General features: G+C 43.9%; 1 protein-coding gene across 1 annotated transcript in view; it reads left to right on the forward strand.

The window, feature by feature from the left end:
* Positions 1-19,534, forward strand: part of ITGB5 (integrin subunit beta 5) — a 122,592-nt gene that overhangs the window by 16,647 nt on the left and 86,411 nt on the right. The window contains exon 3 of the mRNA XM_050781635.1: positions 11,018-11,222. Coding sequence (XP_050637592.1) covers positions 11,018-11,222 — 205 coding nt within the window. The remainder of the gene's footprint in view (positions 1-11,017; positions 11,223-19,534) is intronic.

Here is a 19,534-nt window from a genome sequence, read left to right on the forward strand (position 1 = left end):
GCTGGGATTATAGGCGTGATCCACCATGCCCAGCTGGGGCAGGGGTTCTATCTGTTTTCTTCATTACTGTATTCCTGAATGGTGCTTACCACATAGTAGTTGCTCAAAGGATTTCACTGGATGACTATTTATTGTGTGTCTGCTAGGTGCAGGCCATGACTACCTTTTTGTCTCCGTGTACTCTGTACTTCTTTAGCACTTATAACCTCGTTTTGTTTTAATTTGTTTTCATGCCTGTTACCAACTACATCATCATCTCCTTCAGAAACTGAACTGCCTTATTCATCTTGGATACCCTGTATCCAGTCAAGAATCTGGCAGGAATTTGTATTTGATATAAGAGTACTGTTAAAAAGACATGGAGTTAGAAAAACCAAAGTTTCAATCAGCTTTGCCATGATTTAATTTCTTGATATATAAAATGAAGGTGACAGTTCCCACCCTCCAGCATAACTGGGAATGTAAAATGAGATCGGTGCATAAGAGGACTTGTGGACGGGGCTGATTAGCTGAGCCTCCTGAATGGCTGCCACTGTCATCCATAAGTATTTTCTAGTGACATGTGGCTAGAAAATCCAGAAGCCAGGTCCATTTTTACTTTAAGTAGCTTCCTTCCTTGTGCTAGTACTTCCACAAGTCAGACTTCCTGATGCTGACAGTAAATGAAGGTGTCCCTAGGAGCTTGTTATCACCCCAACCCACATTTGGGTTCCCTGTCTAGCTCACTGGGCTGCCTCTCTGCTCATCGGAAGCCTCATTCTTAGCTGAAGAAATTCCTATGATCCCTGCCCTGGAATGCAGCTTCCCATCTTCTTTGCGGGTGACCTCTCCCCAGGGCATGGATGTGTTTTAGAGAGCTAGGTTGGAGAGTTTGGGAACGGTTATTTATTTATTTATGGCAGGGTCTCACTCTCATCATCCAGGCTGGAGTGCAGTGGTACAATCATGGCTCACTCCAGCCTCAACCTCCCAGTCCCAGGTGATTCTCCCACCCAGCTTCCTGAGTAGCTAGGATTACAGGCATGTGCCACCATACCTGGCTAATTTTTGTATTTTTAGTAGAGCTGGGGTTTCACCATGTTGCCCAGGCTGGTCTCAAACTCCTGGGCTCAAGTGATCTGCCTGCCTCTGCCTCCCAAGTGTTGGGATTATAGGTGTGAGCCACCATGCCTGGCCATGAATGGTTTTGATCAACCCCTTCTCCTTAGCAAGACTGAGTAAGTGTCGCTGGGTGCCTTCTTAACCATATATCCCAGGACATCATCAAAAATGTAATGAGCGTTTGATGTGTGTGTACACTGAGGGTTGCTGCCCAGTAGACAGCCAGTGAGGGCCAGGTTCCCAACCTATGAGGATGAATCCCACGGCACATTCCATGGGGATTCTCCTGCTCTAGGTCCCATGAAGACTTACCCTTATTTTACTTGAAGTGGGCATGGGCACTCCTTATCCCTGCATTTCACATCCCTTGTAACCTAATTCCATGCCTTCTGGCTCCGTCTCCTCCCACAGGTATCGTGTGTGAGTCCACCAGTGTCCTTCCCCACCACCCCCTGAATGGTGCTCTTGCTGGTTCTCTCTTAGTTGGCTCTGTGCCACATCAGCACTGGCTCTCTTGCCTTTGTTTACTTTTTTTTCATTTTTAATCATTTAGTTTATTTTTGGAGACAGTGTCTTATTCTGTTGCCCAGGGTGCAGTGCAGTGGTGTGATCATAGCTCACTGCAGCCTCAATCTCTCAGACTCCAGTGATCCTCCCACCCTAGCCTCCCGAGTAGCTGGGACTATAGGCCTATCCCACAACACCCAGGCAAAGTTTTGATTTTTTGTTTGTTTGTTTGTTTGGTAGAGAACAGGTCTCACTATGTTACCCAGGCTAGTCTTAAACTCCCGGGCTCAAGTGATTCTCTCACCTTGGCTTCCCAATGTGCTGGAATTACAGACAGTGAGCCACTATGCCTGGCCTCTTGCCTTTATTTTCTCACCATGGTTTACCTGAGGGTTTCAGACTTACTCTCCGCCCTCATATCCAGAGTCGCCAGACTCTCCCCTACTCTGAGACCAGGATGTGTGGGTCACTGCCTGTCTTGGCCTGTCCACGCTGCCCCTGCCTCTCTGCAACACACTTTCTACCTTGTTCTAGACAGCCTTGGCCACTTGCTTCTCAGCCACTTATGGTGCTGTTTGTACAGGACAGCTTAAGACACATGTATTGTGTTCTCACATTGCTATAAGGAAATACCCAAGACTGGGTAATTTATAAAGGAAAGGGGCTTAATTGACTCACAGTTCAACATGGCTGGGGAGGCCTCAGGAAACTTAGAACCATGGTGGAAGGTGCAGGGGAAGCAATGCACCTTCTTCACAAGGTGTCAGGAAGGAGAAGTGCCGAGCAAAGAGGGAAGAGCCCCTTATAAAACTATCAGATCTCAGGACAACTCACTCACCATCAAGAGAACAGCATGGGGGAACCCGCCCCTGTGATTCAGTTACCTCCACTTGGTCTCTCCCTTGATTTGCGAGGATTATGGGGATTATAGGAATTACAATTCAACATGAGATTTGGGTGGGAACACAAAGCCTAACCGTATCAACACACAATAAACCCCAGCAGTTTATGATCTATTTTGTCCATCATTTTTTAAAATGGACATTTTGTTTCCCCTCTAAGATTTTAAATTTTACAACCCAGCTAGATGTCTTGAGGAATGTGCCTGGAGGAGAGTGTGTGGATGCTTTCTAGGCAGGGCCTAGGGGTAGCCCACATTCTTCCTACTCACACTGTTGCCTAAAACCCAGCCACATGGCAATGCCTAACTGCAATGAGAACTGGGAGACTTTCTCTAGCTTTGTGCCCCAGAAGAAAGGGAGAATGGGCTCAGTGTACTGGCAGCTTATGCTCGTGTCACTCGCAAGAGGACAGTGGTTTGGGAGAAGTGGGCAAGGCTTAGGGATCCGTGCTCCCTGTGAGAAAGCAGGTTTGGGGAAAGCAAGAGAGTAGGCAAAGACAGGCAGAGAGATTGCACTTAGGCCTTGCAGAAGCTGGGAGGCTGTCAGGGTGTGAATATGAGGCTCCGTGAAATGGTGTGGCTGTGGGCAGTACCAGGCTGCTGTGAAATCCGGGAGAAGGACCAGGTTAGGCAAGGCCACCACTGTGGAGCTGAATTCCCACAGGGAGAAGAACGATGAGGCCTGAAGTATTTGGATGCGTGGAAATGGGGTCAGGCATGGGAGAAGACTAGTGAATTCTGGGCTGGGGTGAGCAGTCTTTGCCTGGGGAAGTAGATGTGGAGAAGAAGCAATGCATCAGCAGGATTGGAGGTAGGAGCATGAGGAGGGAGACAGGTGAGAGGCTGGGAAGCAAGATGGGCCAACTGAAATGAAAAGAATCAATATTCAATCCAGCTCACATAAACTATAGATTCCTTAAAGAACATCTCCTTGTGGTCAGACTAAATGAAAGAAATAATATTGGCCTGTTGTAGACACTTCATAAATATTTGTTCAATGAATTAAATAAGTCCATTGGAAGCTGGTAGAGGGATTTCTCCATCCCCCAGGCAGGAAGTATACGTGGCAGTGTGTTGCTGACACACAACACACATTTTGGTTGTCATCAGCTACCTTCTCACATCCCTGAGGGTTCTGCCAAGTTGGAGCTGCAGGCATGGTTGGTTAGGGGGCCAGGCCGTGCTGTATCCCAGCCAGAAAGGTCAGCCTCAGCAAGAAGCCAGCTCCCCACCTGTGTCCACTTCTCCCCTGGGTTCTCTGCCTGTTTCCCAGTTTGTTTCTTCCCTCTTCATCCCAGGGATTGGGTATGCTGGCCTCCTTTCTTGCTTGGCCCTTTTGTTCAAGGACCTACAGTTCCTCAACTCTTCTACTCTGTTTCAGAAGCAAACAAGAATTTGTCTTTCCCCCCAAAACAATCACCCTCGCCTTTTTAGAGTTTTAGCCTTCAGCAATAGTAGGTAGGATGGCACTCAAATAATGTAATGTCTGGTCTGACATAGAGGAACCTGAATGCACTCACTGTGATGCTGGACAGCCAAGCACCCATTGAGCACTAGCCTTGACTGCAGGGTAAGAGATCTTGATTAGCAAAAAATATATAGGGGAGCTGGGCATGGTGGCCACGCCTGTAATCCCAGCACTTTGGGAGGCTGAAGTGGGTGGATCACTTGAACTCAGGAGTTTGAGACCAGCCTGGCCAACATGGCGAAACCCCATCTCTACTAAAAATACAAAAATTAGCCAGGCATAGCGGTGGGTGCCTGTAGTCCCAGCTATTCGGGAGGCTGAGGCATGAGAATCACTTGAACCTAGGAGGCGGAAGTTGCGGTGAGCAGAGATCAGGCCACTGCGCTCCAGCCTAGGCGACAGAGCGAGATTCCATCTGAAAAACAAACAAACAAAAAATAAAATATATATGGAGTCAGATGTTACATATTACAATAAGTAGCAGACCTCATCTTATCCTCCATGTAACAGTGATGATGGGGTGAGTGAGCATGATGGCCTACAATAAGTTGCAAACACCAGTGTTCTAACAAACTAAAAACAATCTAAGTTTAAAACACCTCTCTTTTCTCTTTTATATTATTACCACTTAGTAACTAAAAGCAGCAAAAGCCAGGCGTGGTGGCTCACGCCTATAATTCCAGCACCTCGGGAGGCTGAGGCGAGAGGATTGCTTGAGCCCAGGAGTTGTAAACTAGCCTGGGCAACATAGTGAGACCTGGTCTCTACAAAAAAAGTAAAAAATCAGTGGAGTATGGTGGCACCTGCCTGTAGTCCCAGCTACTTGGGAGTCTGAGGTGGGGAGGCAGCTTGAGCCTGGGAAGTTGCAGCTGCAGTGAGTGGCGATCACGTCACTGCACTCCAGCCTGGGTGAAAGAGCGAGACCCAGTCTCTCAAAAAAAAAAGCTGCAAAGGACACTTCAAGTTTCTGTTTCCATTCTGCTGCTTTTCCCCTTTGGAGAGTTTGATAAGGGCATTTCTGGAGACCAGGGATCAATGCTTTGTTTGTGTATGGGAACCTCTTCCAGCATAGAGCATAGGGAGCATCTGCAAGCAGTTGTGTTGTGGCCCGTTAGAAGCCCATCCTTCTTGCTTGGGCTCCTTTTGTTCAAGAAACAAAAGGTTTCCATTTTTCCCTGTTGAAATGAAGTCCCCCCTCCTCTTCTATAGGTTGAGGCGCTTCTGTACCTGTTTCTCTGCAAGAGGATATTTATCCCTCATGTTTGGTAGGTAACAGATCTCTGTATTTGGGGCAGCAAAGAAATGCTCCCTTCAGAAGGATGGAATCTGTGGGCCCAAAGTTAGTTTCCTGCTGCAGAACTTGGCAGTGGCCTTGGCTAAAATGGGAGGCACACACATGCTGCAAAGAGCACTGGATTTGGGCTCAAGAAGCCTGGGCCAGATGAACTTCAACTTCTTGGGTGAACTTAGGCTTGTGGACCTCTGATTTCCCACCTGTGGAAGCCAGGGGATGGCACCAGGTGATGCAGTCAAGGGCCCTTCCCCTTGGAACTTGCTATGTCTGACACCTGGCAGAAGGTCTTGAGTGTCAGGTTTCTGGGATCTGAAGCTGTTACACCATCAGACATCGGGATGTCATTCATGTCAGGAGGACTTTCTTTTTTTTTTTTTTTTCAGCTTTCATGTTAGATTCAGAGGATACATGTACAGGTTTGTTATATGGGCATACTGTACTCAAGTAGTGAGCATAGTACCCAATAGGTAATTTTTCAACCCATAAACCCTCCTGACCCTGTAGTTCACAGTATCTGTTGTTCACATGTTTATGTCTGTGGGTGCTCAATGTTTAGGTCCCACTAATAAGTGAAAACGTGGTATTTGGTTTTCTGTGCCTGCATTAATTTGCTTAAGAAGGAGAATTTTCTTAAACATGAGTCTGCCTTTTCTCTAAGTCTTTATGATTTGAGGCATCTGTATTCATTGAATTTGGAGCTTAGAAATATAGATATTGAAGGGCTGGGTGTGGTGGCTCACACCTGTAATCCCAGCACTTTGGGAGGCTGAGGCCGGTGGATCATGAGGTCAGGAGATTGAGACCATCCTGGCTAACACGGTGAGACCCCGTCTCTACCAAAAATACAAAAAATTAGCCAGGCATGGTAGTGTGTGCCTGTAGTCCCAGCTACTTGGGAGGCTGAGGCAGGAGAATGGCATGAACCCGGGAGGTGGAGCTTGCGGTGAGCTGAGATGGTGTCTCTGCACTCTAGCCTAGACGACAGAGCAAGAGTCCATCTCAAAAAAAAAAAAAAAAAAAAAAAAAAAAGAAAGAAATATAGGTCTTGAGACATTTTCTTTCTTTCTTTCCTTCTCTTTTTCTTTCTTCTTTCTTTCTTTCTCTCTTTCTTTCTTTCTTTTTTCTCTCTCTCTCACTTTTGTTTTTGTTTTTTTTTTTTACCTTAAACTACTAAAGGTTAAGAGACGTTTTCCTGATTTATAATGTTTGTATACCTGGAAGGTCATAGCCATTACTAGATATGCCCCTGGTCTCTGTCATTTTGGTTTTCTCTCTTTAAATATGCATCTACCCTTGTTCAAAATTAAAATATCTAGGCCAGGTGTTGTGGCTCATGCCTGTAATCCCAGCATTTTGGGCGGCCACGGTCATCATCTGAGGTCAGGAGTTCGAGACCAGCCTGGTCAACATGGCAAAACGCCATCTCTACTAAAAATACAAAAATTAGCCAGGCATAGTAGCACACGCTTGTAATCCCAGCTACTCAGGAGGCTAAGGCAGCAGGATCACTTGAACCAGGAGGCGGAGGTTGCAGTGAGCTGAGATTGCACCACTGGACTCCAGCCTGGGTGACAGAGTGAGACTCTGTCTCAAAAATAAAAATAAAAACAAAAATACTTAGAAAGGAGCACACGGAATAGAGGAGAAGCTCTTGGCTTGTGGCCTGACTCCCTCTGCTGAGGTCTGCAGCACTCTCAGTTCCTTTTCTTGGGCAATAAGAACCTATAGCTACAAATCAGTTATGCTTACTCATTCCTTATCGGGTCAAAAATAAATCAATCAAAAGAAATTAGTCACAGCAATTTTTTGGACTCTGTGCCAAAAGAGATCTTCACCTCTTAGGGGGAATTTCCGTGTTAAGGCAGCTGTCTTACCCTCAAAAGCTTCTTCGGACCTGTCGTGCCCCGTGGTGCCTCAGCTAGTGGCTCTGAGTCCCTAGAGCTCTGGGACAATAATGACAGGACTCGATATATAGGTAAAGACGTCTCAAAGTTATTGAGCATGTCAATAAAACCACATGGCCTGACCCAGGTAGCAAGAAAGCGAACTTTGACACTGATAATAGAGATGCATGGCACTGAGAAGAAATCTAACTTTGGTCCACATGGCATATGGGGTATCCTTTGCTGTCTATAAAGCTGGAGTTACTGAGAATAGGACTCCCTTTGTACCATCACGTTGCTGACTCGGTCTGCACTTCCGAAGTCAGTGCAACCCTGCAAGTTGCAGCTTTAATGTGATTAATAGTGGTTTCCACACTGGCAACCAGGTGACAGTGCAGGAGCCCATGATTCTTGTTGTTAATGCAGCTAACTTCAGGGAAGCCTCGTATGCACTGGAGCTGAGATTTATCACAACCTTAGCTGAAGAATGTTTTTAAGGAGAAACATGGGAAAGCCGCTGCCAATAAAGGGCATGAAGAGGGCTTTGCTCCTAACATCCTGGAGAATAAAGAAGCCCCAGAGCTGCTACAGTGTGCACTTGGGAAAGCCAACGACACAACTAGGGTTATAATCGGCACTTATCTGGCTGCCTCACAGTTCTTCAGGCCTGGGAAATATGATTTGGACTTTAAGTCTCCTGATGGTCCCAGCAGATACATTTGGCCCTGTACAAGTCCTTGATCAATGATGGGTAGTGTCCATCAAAAATCCCTTTGAGCAGGATGTTGGGAAGCTCAGATGAAGTTCACTGCCAGTGCATGTATCCCAGCAGTGGGGGGATCATCTCATTGACCAACCTAAAGGAATTGTGCACCTGCCTCCTGCTTAGGTGAAGCAGGTTGGCTCTGTGTCCTGGTCTATTCCAGAGTGTAAGCTGGTCCAGACCCATAGGAAGTGTGTCAGGGGTTCCCATTACTCTGAGGAGACTGACCATGCTTCCATTGCCACCCTGGTGGTGGGGCTGTGCACTGGACTGATCAAAACAGGTGCACCTTGACAAACAGAACTGGGCCAAGTATAGTCAGGTCCTCAGAAGCAGAGGGGCTGGATAGCAAGGCTCAGTTCGCCAGTGAGAAATTCAGAGATTCTCTAGCAGAGTAAGCACTGGGCAGGCAAGTCGCTGAGCTCTTCAAGCTCTGGAAAGCTAATTAGACATCTACTTCAGACAGCTCAAGACAGCAGAACCAAACTGGCAGGGCCCTCAGGTTGTTACCCCTCCTTTTCCCAAACCCTGTGTTTTTCTTCTCACTGCTTCACTAGAACTGCTATATGAGAGTCAAGCTTGACCACCTGGAACCCCATTTAGAAAGCTCTGCTTTTAAATCTAAGGCCAGAGGCCAGGCGCGGTGGCTCACACCTATAATCCCAGCACTTTGGGAGGCCGAGGCGGGCAGATCACAAGGTCAGGAGATCGAGGCCATCCTGGCCAACATGGTAAAACCCTGTCTCTACTAAAAATACAAAAATTAGCTGGGCATGGTGGCGCGTGGCTGTAATCCCAGCTACTCAGGAGGCTGAGGCAGAAGAATCGCTTGAACCAGGGAGTCGGAGGTTGCAGTGAGCTGACATTGTACCACTGCACTTCAGTCTGGTGACAGAGCAAGACACTGTCTCAAAAAAAAAAAAAAAAAAAAAAATGTAAGGCCAGAATAATATGTGTGTGTGTGTGTATAATGTGTGAGTGTGTGTATATATATGTGTGTGTATGTGTGTGTGTGTGTGTATATATATTTATTTATTTTAACAAAGTCTCACTGTCGCTCAGGCTGGAGTGCAGTGGCAAGGATCGTAGCCCACTGCAGCCTGGAGCTCCTGGGCTCAAGCAATCCTCCCGCCTCAGCCTCTTGAAATGCTGGCATGAGCCACCATGTCTGGCCAGAAAACTCATTTTTCTAACCTTGTTTCACAACAAATGTTTATGGAGCCACTTACACCTTTGGTGTAGTCCTGGAGGTTGTTGACAGGCAAGATCCTTGGGGATTTAGTGCACAAATAAAAAAATCATTATTTTAAAAAAGAAAAACCCAGAAAACAAACAAACATACCATAGGCTTAGGACAATACCTCTGGCTTTACTTATTTAAAAGCACTGCAGTATCTTCTTGACTTCTTGTTCTTTTTTGTGTTTGCTTTTTGTTTTTCTGAGACAGGCTCTTGCCCTGTTGCCCAGGCTGGAGTGCAGTGGCACAATCGCAGTTCACTGCAGCGTTGAACTCCCGGCCCAAATGATCCTCCTGCCTTAGTCTGTCAAAGTGCTGGGATTACAGGTGTGAGCCACCACACCAGGCTGACTTCTTAATCTTGAATTTTACAAGGATTCTAAAGGGCATTGGATAGTTCTAGGATATCTAAGACCTTGAGGGAGGGTGCATTCCTCTGATTTTTGTGCCTCTGCCAGCAGTCTGGCTTCTAACAAAGTGGTCAAGGGATGCTGACTCACGTGAGGCTTCTGGCAAAGTGTTCCAGAGGGAAGAGGAAGAGACCAATGTCCTAACTCCTCCAGAAAGACTCATAGGACAGCACTGGCCTCCAGCCTGCCAGAGCGGGAGGCGGGCGGGGGAGGATCTTGTTTTTTACATTCACCAGTGAAAAGGTGCTCAGAGAGAAGCCTGGGCTTGCTTTGCCATTAAAAACCCCTTTGCTGGAAATGACCAGGGAAGCTTCATGTTTTATAACAAAGTATATTGTTTCATTTAAAAATTAATACCTTAACCTCCTGCTGTCCCAAATGAGGTTGAGTTGTTCTGACGTCCAGCTTTCTCCCAAACCCAAAGAAAGACTTTTCCTATCAATGTGTTGTTATCAAACAACAAAGATAAAAACAAAAATGTTTTCGTCACTTTATTATAGCACCTCATTTAAAATTTTTCTTTTAAATCCTAATAAATACAATTCTATATTCTGGGATTTTTTTTCTTCCTTAGTGTAAAGATTTTAAATTTCTTCTTAATTCCCATAATTATTTGTAATGACTGTCATCTATTGAAGTGATATGCTATGTTATTGTTATGGTTTAAGGATTTAGGTTTGCAAGTTTTAAAGATTATATTACAAATAATACTGCCATATACATCACAAAGAGTTTCTCCTTTCTCTTTAGATGATTTTCTTGTGATAAGTTTCTTAGAGCAGAGCACTGGGTCAGTGGATATGACCTGCACTGCCACGTTGTTCTCCTGAATGATTATTCAGCATCCAATGCCAGTGAAAGATGATAAGTGAACAGCTTAAAGGTTAACTCTTGAATGCCCAAGGGAAGACTTCTCAGCCACTTATATGTCATCTTATTTATTTAACTATATATTATTTCGTCTACTTATTTATTTATTTTTAGAGTTGAGGTCCCATGTTGTCCAGGCTGGTCTCAAACTCTTGATCTCAAGTGATCCTCCCACCTCAGCCTCCCAAATAGCTGGGATTACAGGCATGAGCCACCACGCCCAGCAATATATAACAACTTTTTAAAAATTTTAGCTATACAACTTGTGATCATTTCTGTTTCTTCTCTTGCTTATCATGTAGGCAGTTAGGAACATTTTAACCATCAAAATAACAATTAAACCGAACATTTTTATTATGTGTTTACAGTTTACAAAATACTTTAATATCCAGCAGCTCAGTTAATCCTTACAATACTTGGTGAAGCACCTGGAATAGGGATTACCATTTCCTCCACTTTGAGACAATGAAAATGGAAAGTAGAGAATTTAAGGTCAACCGGATGGAGACGCAGCCACAGCATGCCATGTTTTCGGGAGACATCCTGACCACCTCCTACTCTCTTCCTCTTTTTCCCTGCCTAGGACTTCGGAAGCCCACGGTCCATCACCTCTCGGTGTGACTTGAGGGCCAACCTTGTCAGAAATGGCTGTGGAGGTGAGATAGAGAGCCCAGCCAGCAGCTTCCATATCCTGAGGAGCCTGCCCCTCAGCAGCAAGGGTTCGGGCTCTGCGGGCTGGGACGTCATTCAGATGACACCACAGGAGATTGCTGTGAACCTCCGGCCCGGTGAGTTGCCCACAGAAAGGGCTAGATGCTCTGGGATCAGGAAGGCCCATGGAGGAGGTGGGACTTGTTAGTAATGGGACAGTGAGTCAGGCCAGGCTGAGAACAGAGTCACGAGATGGTGATGGGGAGGTGAGGCTCAGACCTCAGGAAGCAGAGTATGTTCTTATTGATGTGTCTGTGGATAGGCTCTGTGGACAGAGGAAGATCTTTGCTATTTTTAAACAATTGGGGTGAAATATACATAACATTTACCATTTTAAGCATTTTCAAGTGTACAGTTCAGCAGCATTAAGTAAATTTACAATATTGTATAAACATCAGCAGTATCTATTTCCAGAACATTTTCATTGTCCTAAACAGAAAATCTATACCCATTAAACATTAATTCCTCATCCTCTCTTTCCCTTGGTTCCTGGTAATCGGCATTCTACTTTATTTTTTATTCTTCATTTATTTTTATTTTTAAATTTTGTTTAAATCAGGGAGCAACTGATGGCAGAAATTACAGTCATTCAGGGTGTAGTGGCTGCCCACTCTGCTTTCCGACTCTGAATTTCACTAGTCCAGGTACCTACCATAAGTGGAATCATCCAGTATTTGTCCTTTGAAGTTTGACTTATTTCACTAAGTGTAATGTTTTCAAGTTTCACACATGTTTTGGCATATGTCAGAACTTCATTCCTTTTTTGGCTGAGTAATATTTCATTGTATGGGTGTATCACATTTTGTTTATTCATTTGTCTGTCAATGGACATTTAGGTTGTCTTCAGCTTTTGGCTATTGTGAATAATGCTGTGGTTTATTCTAGGAGGATGCTGGTAGATTTACTCCTTAGTGAATGCAAGTTGCTCAGGAAACACGCCACTTTTAGGAAAAAGTGTTTTTCCCCATCAGCAAATTCCATTTGAGTCTGTAGCATTCTGGAAGGACAAACTTTTAGAGTGGATATTTTTTTTTTGTGACCCTCGGAACCTGCAAACCTTAGAGTTGCTTAATATAAGGAAATGGTAATATAATTACTTGTAATGTAATACAAATAAACAGTTTTGCATACCTACTATGTGCTAACCACTTGACCTAACTTTAAGGTAGCTATCTTTTTTTTTGAGATGGAATATCGCTCTGTCACCCAGGCTGGAGTGCAATGGCACAATCTTGGCTCATTGCAACCTCCACCTCCCCGGTTCAAGAGATTCTTCTGCCTCAGCCTCCCTAGTAGCTGGGCGTGCACCACCATGCCCAGCTAATTTTTTTTTTTTTTTTGTAGAGACAAGGTTTCACCATGTTGGCCAGGCTGGCCTTGAACTCCTGACCTCAGGTGATCTACCCTCCTCGGCCTCCCAAAGTGCTGGGGTTACAGGCATGAACCACCATGCCCTGCCAGGTAGCTCTCATTTTACACACAAGGAAACAACCTGCTCAAGGTCTCTCAGTTAGTAAGTGGTGAATCGATTCAGCCCCAGGTCTTGGTAACCACAAACCCGTGGTTGTTTCTAGTTCACCACTTTTGTCATCGAATATTCTGCATATTAGAAGCCTTACAATGTCAAAGGGTTGGATGTGCACGTGGCTAAATTGGAAAGTATTATGCTATTGGGAAGGGGCAGATTTTTTCACATTTCACTGATTTTTTGCCGTTTTCTTCTATCCCATGGTCTAGGAAACCATTGGCAGTAACTGTTTGTAGATGGTTTATGTAGACTCCAGGGAAGCTTATAGCAGTGGAAAGATCATGGATCTGGCTGGCTCTCTTGGGTTCTAGCTCTGCCTCTGTCCCTAGCTCGGAGGCCCTGGGCAAGTTACTCCATCTCTCAGCATCTTAGGGTCTTTGTCACCTTTGTTCCTCACGGGTGTGTTCAGAGGCTTAAATGGGACTTTTTGTATCAGTGAACTTTTCAAAGTTAAAATTTTTATTATTTTCAAAGAGCAGTGGCCAAGGGTGCCAGATGGAGGTTTGACCAGGGATGCTCAGTGCCTCAGAAATGGATTTAGCACAATGCTGCATGTGGCAAGCACTCAGTAAAGCTTGTTGTTGTTGTGGTTGTCATCGTATGGTCTGCACCATGAGTTTTTCAAGAAAGAGCTGCAAGTCATCATAAGTTGAGAAATGTTTTATTTTGTCTATTTTAATTGTCTTGAAAATAAGAAACAAAAGAAGAGCGTAAGATGGCCCTGCTGGATAGAGAAGCCTAAACTATTGGGTTGCCTGTTCAGGAATCAGTGTTGAGATTAATTGAAGTTAGGATTTTTGCAAACCTTCTCACTGTCAGCGACACTCAGCCTTTTTAGTGAGATACTGAGTTGAGAGAGAAAAGGAAGGGAACTCTTACAGAGCTGGTGAGTGGGTAGAAAAAAGTCAGCTGAACCTTTATGTGGGCAGATGGTTGGTGATGTCCTCTGGGGAAAGAGAAATCTCTTATATGAAGACAGGCTCAGGGTCAAGGGTTTGGACCTAAAGGGGATATAGGAGTTGTTGTAGACTATTAATATATTGGAACATTGTGTTGTATAAGAATAGTGTATTGACTAATATGAATGCCATATCTTCTTTTTTATCATAGTAACAGTATAGCAATAGCACATGAAATTCTAGAAAAATAATCCACTTTAACATAATATTATTTTTCATTTTTACTATGTCCTCTGTCTTTATTCACCTCTTTGTATTTTTCATATACTTATTATCATAAGGTATGTATAATTGTGCTATTTTCATTCAATAATCTTTGAAAATGAGGACAAAAATTCACACCTCCGAAAGAGTTTGTAGTTTCAGAGCCATTGTGGAGGAAGGTTTTAATTTACATTTTTGGAACTCCTTACCTAGAATAGCTCTCAAAGCCTGTGGTGTTCTCTCCAAAAAGTATCCTTTATGGTGGCAAATCTCTCTTCTTTAGGGTAGACTTAACTTAGGAAAGAGTTGCATCACACAAATCCAAAGATGTCCACACTTTAATAATTCCAGTTTTTAAAATCAGAATTAAGGTGTGAGTGTGAGCAGAGATGGTTGTCTGGTTTGACTACCAACTGGCCTTTACGGCAGTCCCTGTAGAAGAGTTAGAGAAGGCCAGGTAAGGTGGCTTATGCCTGTAATCTCAGTGGTTTGGGAGGCTAAGGAGAGAGGATCGATTGAGGTCAGAAATCTGAGACCAGCCTGGGCAACATAGTGAGACCCCGTTGCTATGGGGGAGACTGAGGTGGGAGGATCCCTTGAACCCAGGAGTTTGAGGCTCCAGCCTGGATGAAAGTGAGACTCTAAACAACAACAACAACAACAACAAGAACCCAAAATAAAAAGCAAGTGATTTGAGTAACGGCCGGTTTGTATGCAATCCCATATTTATGCATAAAACTCAATATATGCTCAATTAAAGAAAAAAATCATTCTTATTTGGCATAGTTACATCTCCTGCTAAGCATTATTATGATATGGTTTCTGGTATTAGAAATAAAATGGAAACCATGACCCTATGTTTATACAAAAATACGGTGTGGGTGCTGTGTACAGCTCTGTCTTGTGGAAGGTATCATGGTGGAGAGCCCAGTGCTGGGGGTGTCAAGTGGATGGAGGAGCTGACTGCCTTCTGGAAACACACCCAGACTATGAAGAGGGTTCAGTCTGAAGAGATGAAGACTAGGAAGAGATCTGATGAAAATACGAGTTCCTAAGACCTACAAGCATTGTGAATATGTTTCCCAAATGTAGAAACACTTGAAACCAATGATGCCTGTTAAAATTTTGAAAATATAATTTTAACATTTACAAAGAGAAGTGCAGGCAAACCCCAAGAATTTATTTGGGGGGAGAGAAAAATGGTATGTCACAGTTAGCAAAATTTTCAGTTATGCAAAATGCATATTTGCCTCAGGGTATTTCCCCCCTGACTCTGGAGAGGGCTTTCAGTTACATAGGGGTTGGTTTTTCATATATCTATCTATATATATATAGAGAGAGAGAGACAGAGTCTCGCTCTGTTGCCCAGGCTGGAGTGCAGTGACATAATTTCAGCTCACTGCAGCCTCCCAGGTTCAAGCGATTCTTATGCCTCAGCCTCCTGAGTAGCTAGGACTAGAGGCACACACCACCACACCTGGCTAATTTTTGTATTTTTAGTAGAGACGGGGTTTCACGATGTTGGCCAGGCTGGTCTCGAACTCCTGGGCTCAAGTCATCAGCCCACCTCAGCCTCCCAAAGTACTGGGATTACAGGCATGAGCCACCGCGCTGGGCCTCCATTGTATATTTTTAGAAATGCTTTTGTGTCTCCTCCCTTGCCCTACCCCCCATGCCTCGTAATAGTTATTTGTTGAGTGAAATATAAGACTTTGCCAGACTTATTGCAGACTAATCAAGGACAGGCCTCAGCATAATATGAAAGACACTTCATGAAGGCAAAGTAATTGTTCCAAGGTAAGTCTCAGGAAGGAAATAAAAAGAATTTCTATCTACTTTAAGCAGGACTTTTAAATTTTTTTAAATTGAGATATAATTCACAGACCATAAGATTCACCATTTTAAGGTATACTTAGCATATTTGCAAGATTGTACAGTCAACACCACTGTCTAATTCCAGAACATTTTCCCAAAAAGAAGTCCCACACCCATGAACAGTGACTGCCTACCCTACTGTCTCCCACCCTCCCCTTTCAGCCCCTGCTATACACCCGTCTACTTTCTCTCTATATAGTTTTGCATATTCTGGGCATTTCCTATACATCGTATAATGTGTGGCTCTTTTAGCTGATTTCTTTCACTTAGCAACATGTTTCAAGGTTCATCCATGTTGTAGCATGTACTTCATTCCTTTTTATGGCCAAATAATATTCCATTGTATATGTATATTTTAGTTGATGGACATTTGGGCTGTTTCTACTTTGGGCAATTCTTTTTTCTTTTGTTTTAATAACCCCACAGTTAACATCCTATACTTTGGGGCAATTATGACTAATGCTGCTATGAACATTCATGTACACACTATTATGGGGACATATGTTTTCAATAATCTTGGGTCTATAGCTAGGAGTGGAATTGCTGGGTCATATGGTAATTCTATGTTTAACTTTTTGAAGGACTGCCAAGTTTTAGGCAAGATTTTGTGTAAATATAGGATCATGTTTTCCATTTTATTTCCATACTGGAAACTACATGTCAGGATAAGAACCTTAGAAAAAATCATTAACAAAGAGCATAAAATCCTTAAGAAAGTACATAAACTTGAAAGTAAAGCTTATTGAGAATGGTCAAAAGCTAAAGGTGGTTTTGAAACACTGAGCAATTAAGAAGGGTTTATAAGTCATTATTGGCCTCAGTCCTTTAACTTCTTAAAAAATGACCCTTGATTGGTAGCTTTCTTACATTTTGAAACAATTTTAGACTTACAAGAAGTTGCAAAAATAACACAGAGATCTTCTGTGTACCTTCCTCTGCTGCCCTCAATGATAACATCTTAATATAACAAGAGTACTTTATTAAAACCAGGAAACCAACACGGTTACAATACTATTAACTAAACCACAGGTGATTGGTTGCTTCTGGGTTTCCTGCCAGCCCCTGTTTTTTTCCTCCCTTCTTCTTCCAGGTTCTACTTGGAAGTGCCAGTTTTTAGGTATTGCTTTTGCAATAAAGTTGCCACCCTGGGTGACAGTGTAGATAGCTTAAATAGATGAAGAAAGTATTTTGATGATGGCTGGATAAGGGGTTATTTTAAAGGAAATTAGAGGTATAGAGCCCTGGGCTTGGAGGCAGACACTGTGGAAGACAACCATGCCTTCAGGTGACTTGTTCCTTTATTCCATCCGTCAACAGTCACAATTCTGAGGTGGGGAGGGGGTGCAGTCAGCCTGGCATCCTTGTTCTAGACCAGTGAGGCAATACTTTGGTTCTAGATCTGGATTTAATCCTGGGACACTAAGTGCCTTCTGCTGTAGTGACTGTCAGAGCTGTCTGCTCATTTATAATGTGTGCACCAGGGCCCTAATTTTCTGTTCAGTTGTAGTCCTGTTATAATAGAGTTGATTTTTATGTTTCCCTTCTTTCTTTCAGTTTCCAGCACAGAATAGTACTTCTAGGGAATCAAAAACCACTTGCATTTATTTTGGGATGGCAAGGATCTTTATTTGCTGAGGTACTACTTTGTCTTAACACTTTGAACAAAATCAGTCTTAAGAGTTTTTGGCTCAAAGACAGGAAACCTGAGGGAAAATAAGAAAGCAGAAAAAATAAAAATTAAAAAAAAGTTTTTGAGGCTGGGCATGTGGCTTTAATCCCAGCACTTTGGGAGGCTGAGGGGGAGGATCACTTGAGCTTAGGAGTTTGAGGCCAGCGTGGGCAACATGGCAGGACTTTGTCTCTACTAATAATTTTTAAATTAGCCAGGCATGATGGCACGTGCTTATAGTCCCAGCTACTTGGGAGGCTGAGGCGGGAGGATTGCTTGAGCCCGGGAGGTTGAGACTACAGTGAGCTGTGGTTGTGCCACTGTACTCTAGCCTGGGTGACAGAACAAGACCCTGTCTCAAAAAAAAAAAGTTTTTGCTGAAATTCTCAACTCACTCTCTAGAAATGTTTGTTATTTGATATATATCCCTAAGGAAAATGCCAACTTTTCACTTTTTATTAAAGGCAAGGCAGAGAGAAGAAAGCTTTAAAAATACATTTCAGATGGAATGCTAGTTGATACCTGATTATAGTGGAAGAACCTGCACTTACAAACTGAGCAGCACAGAAATTCTGTACAAAATGCAGTTGGAGCTGGGTACTCTGGAACCAGGAACAAGCAGAAGGACATGAGAGGGGCTGCCTGGGGTGGCACGTCACAGGTGCAAGGTGATCAACTTCTCTTTTGAGTTTGCCATTTCTCTGGTCCTGCTCCTGGTTCCGAGGCTGGCAGGAATTACATGGAACAGCCCCAGAGAGAGGGGATATAGCCACAGGGATACTTGAGCCTGTAGAGACCCTAAGTGGAGAGGGAAGGAACAGAGAAGGATGAATCCTGACACATGGGCCGGAATGGTGTCACCAGAGACAGGCACAGACCAAGACAGGCAGATTAAAGACGAGAAGCGCTTCCCATACTGCTAGGCAGCAGGAGGTGGTGACTGGCTTAAAGTCTCAGGTATTTTTAAAGGAAAGCAGCATGGCCGGGAAAGAGTTGGAAGGGAGGAGAGTGCTTAAGCGTGCACGGTTCCGGAAGTGTACCCAAAAGTGGAACACATACCCAAGACCTTCTCTCAGCAGAAAGTGCACTTCACATGCAGTAATGGCTTCACCTTCAAGCTGCTAACGTTAGAGGCCTCCCTTTTTGGGGAGTTGTTGGTACACTGGAAGCTTAACTCCCACAGCACGGATCTGACCAGGAATGTCAGTCCCTCCAGGATCTGCTGACAGAACATTCTGTCATTGCCACCGCCTATTCAGGAGTCTGTGGCATTTAAAATCAAGCATATTAGAGGCAGCAATAAATCCTCATTCTGAACATCAGTGGTGTTACCGTCTTTCTTACATCCCTCTCTTTCTGGAAAAATGGGACAGTATTTCTTTTTAACAACTTCAGCCTTCCTTTGGGAAGGGGTGTGTGTGTGTGTGTGTGTGTGTGTGTGTGTGTGTTTTCTTACTGATGAATTTCTCTTAGAATGTAATGCCAAGAAGTTTCTTGCTTCAGAATAGATAGCCTCTTAAAATACAAAGGGACCTATATATCATGCCTTGTTTCCCTCAGCCTTCATGTCTGGAAAATTTAGGGTTAAATTTGTATGCCCAAGGCTGTAGCTGTTGAAATTCAAGTTGCTGGCAGGATTTGCTGTCTCTCTTTTTATCCTCACAGGAAATTGCTTCAGTAATTGACTTTTGGGAAAACCAAGGCCAAAGTTTTCTTTGTATAGGAACATTTGTGCGGTGTTTATCTCTTTTAATCCCTACAATAGTTAATATCCTCCCTACTTGACTGATGTAGAAACTGAGCAGTGAGTTGAAAGGAGCCTGAGTTCTCCCTAGTCCTTGGTGACCGGGTCTGGATTCAAACCCAACTCTCCTGCTTCCAAGCCTCTATCTCATAGATGCCTCTCCACCTCCCAGAATCCAAGGCAATTATTTGTTTCCTGGTTTTAAAGTGCCCATCTGTTAATTTCTTATAATTCATAAAAAAGTAGAAGTAGATTTTGGATAAAGTAAGTTGGAGGTGGGAACTTGTGGGGACAGGTGGCAGAAAATGCAGAAGACCTACGAAAAGATCATGGCATCAGGCAAAGGAAATAGGATTGCAGGCTCTGGCCGTTTGGGGTCTGTTGCCTGCCCATGCAAGGGCCAAGGAGGG

The sequence above is a fragment of the Macaca thibetana genome, chromosome 2, assembly GCF_024542745.1.
Source record: "Macaca thibetana thibetana isolate TM-01 chromosome 2, ASM2454274v1, whole genome shotgun sequence".
NCBI lineage: Eukaryota > Metazoa > Chordata > Mammalia > Primates > Cercopithecidae > Macaca > Macaca thibetana.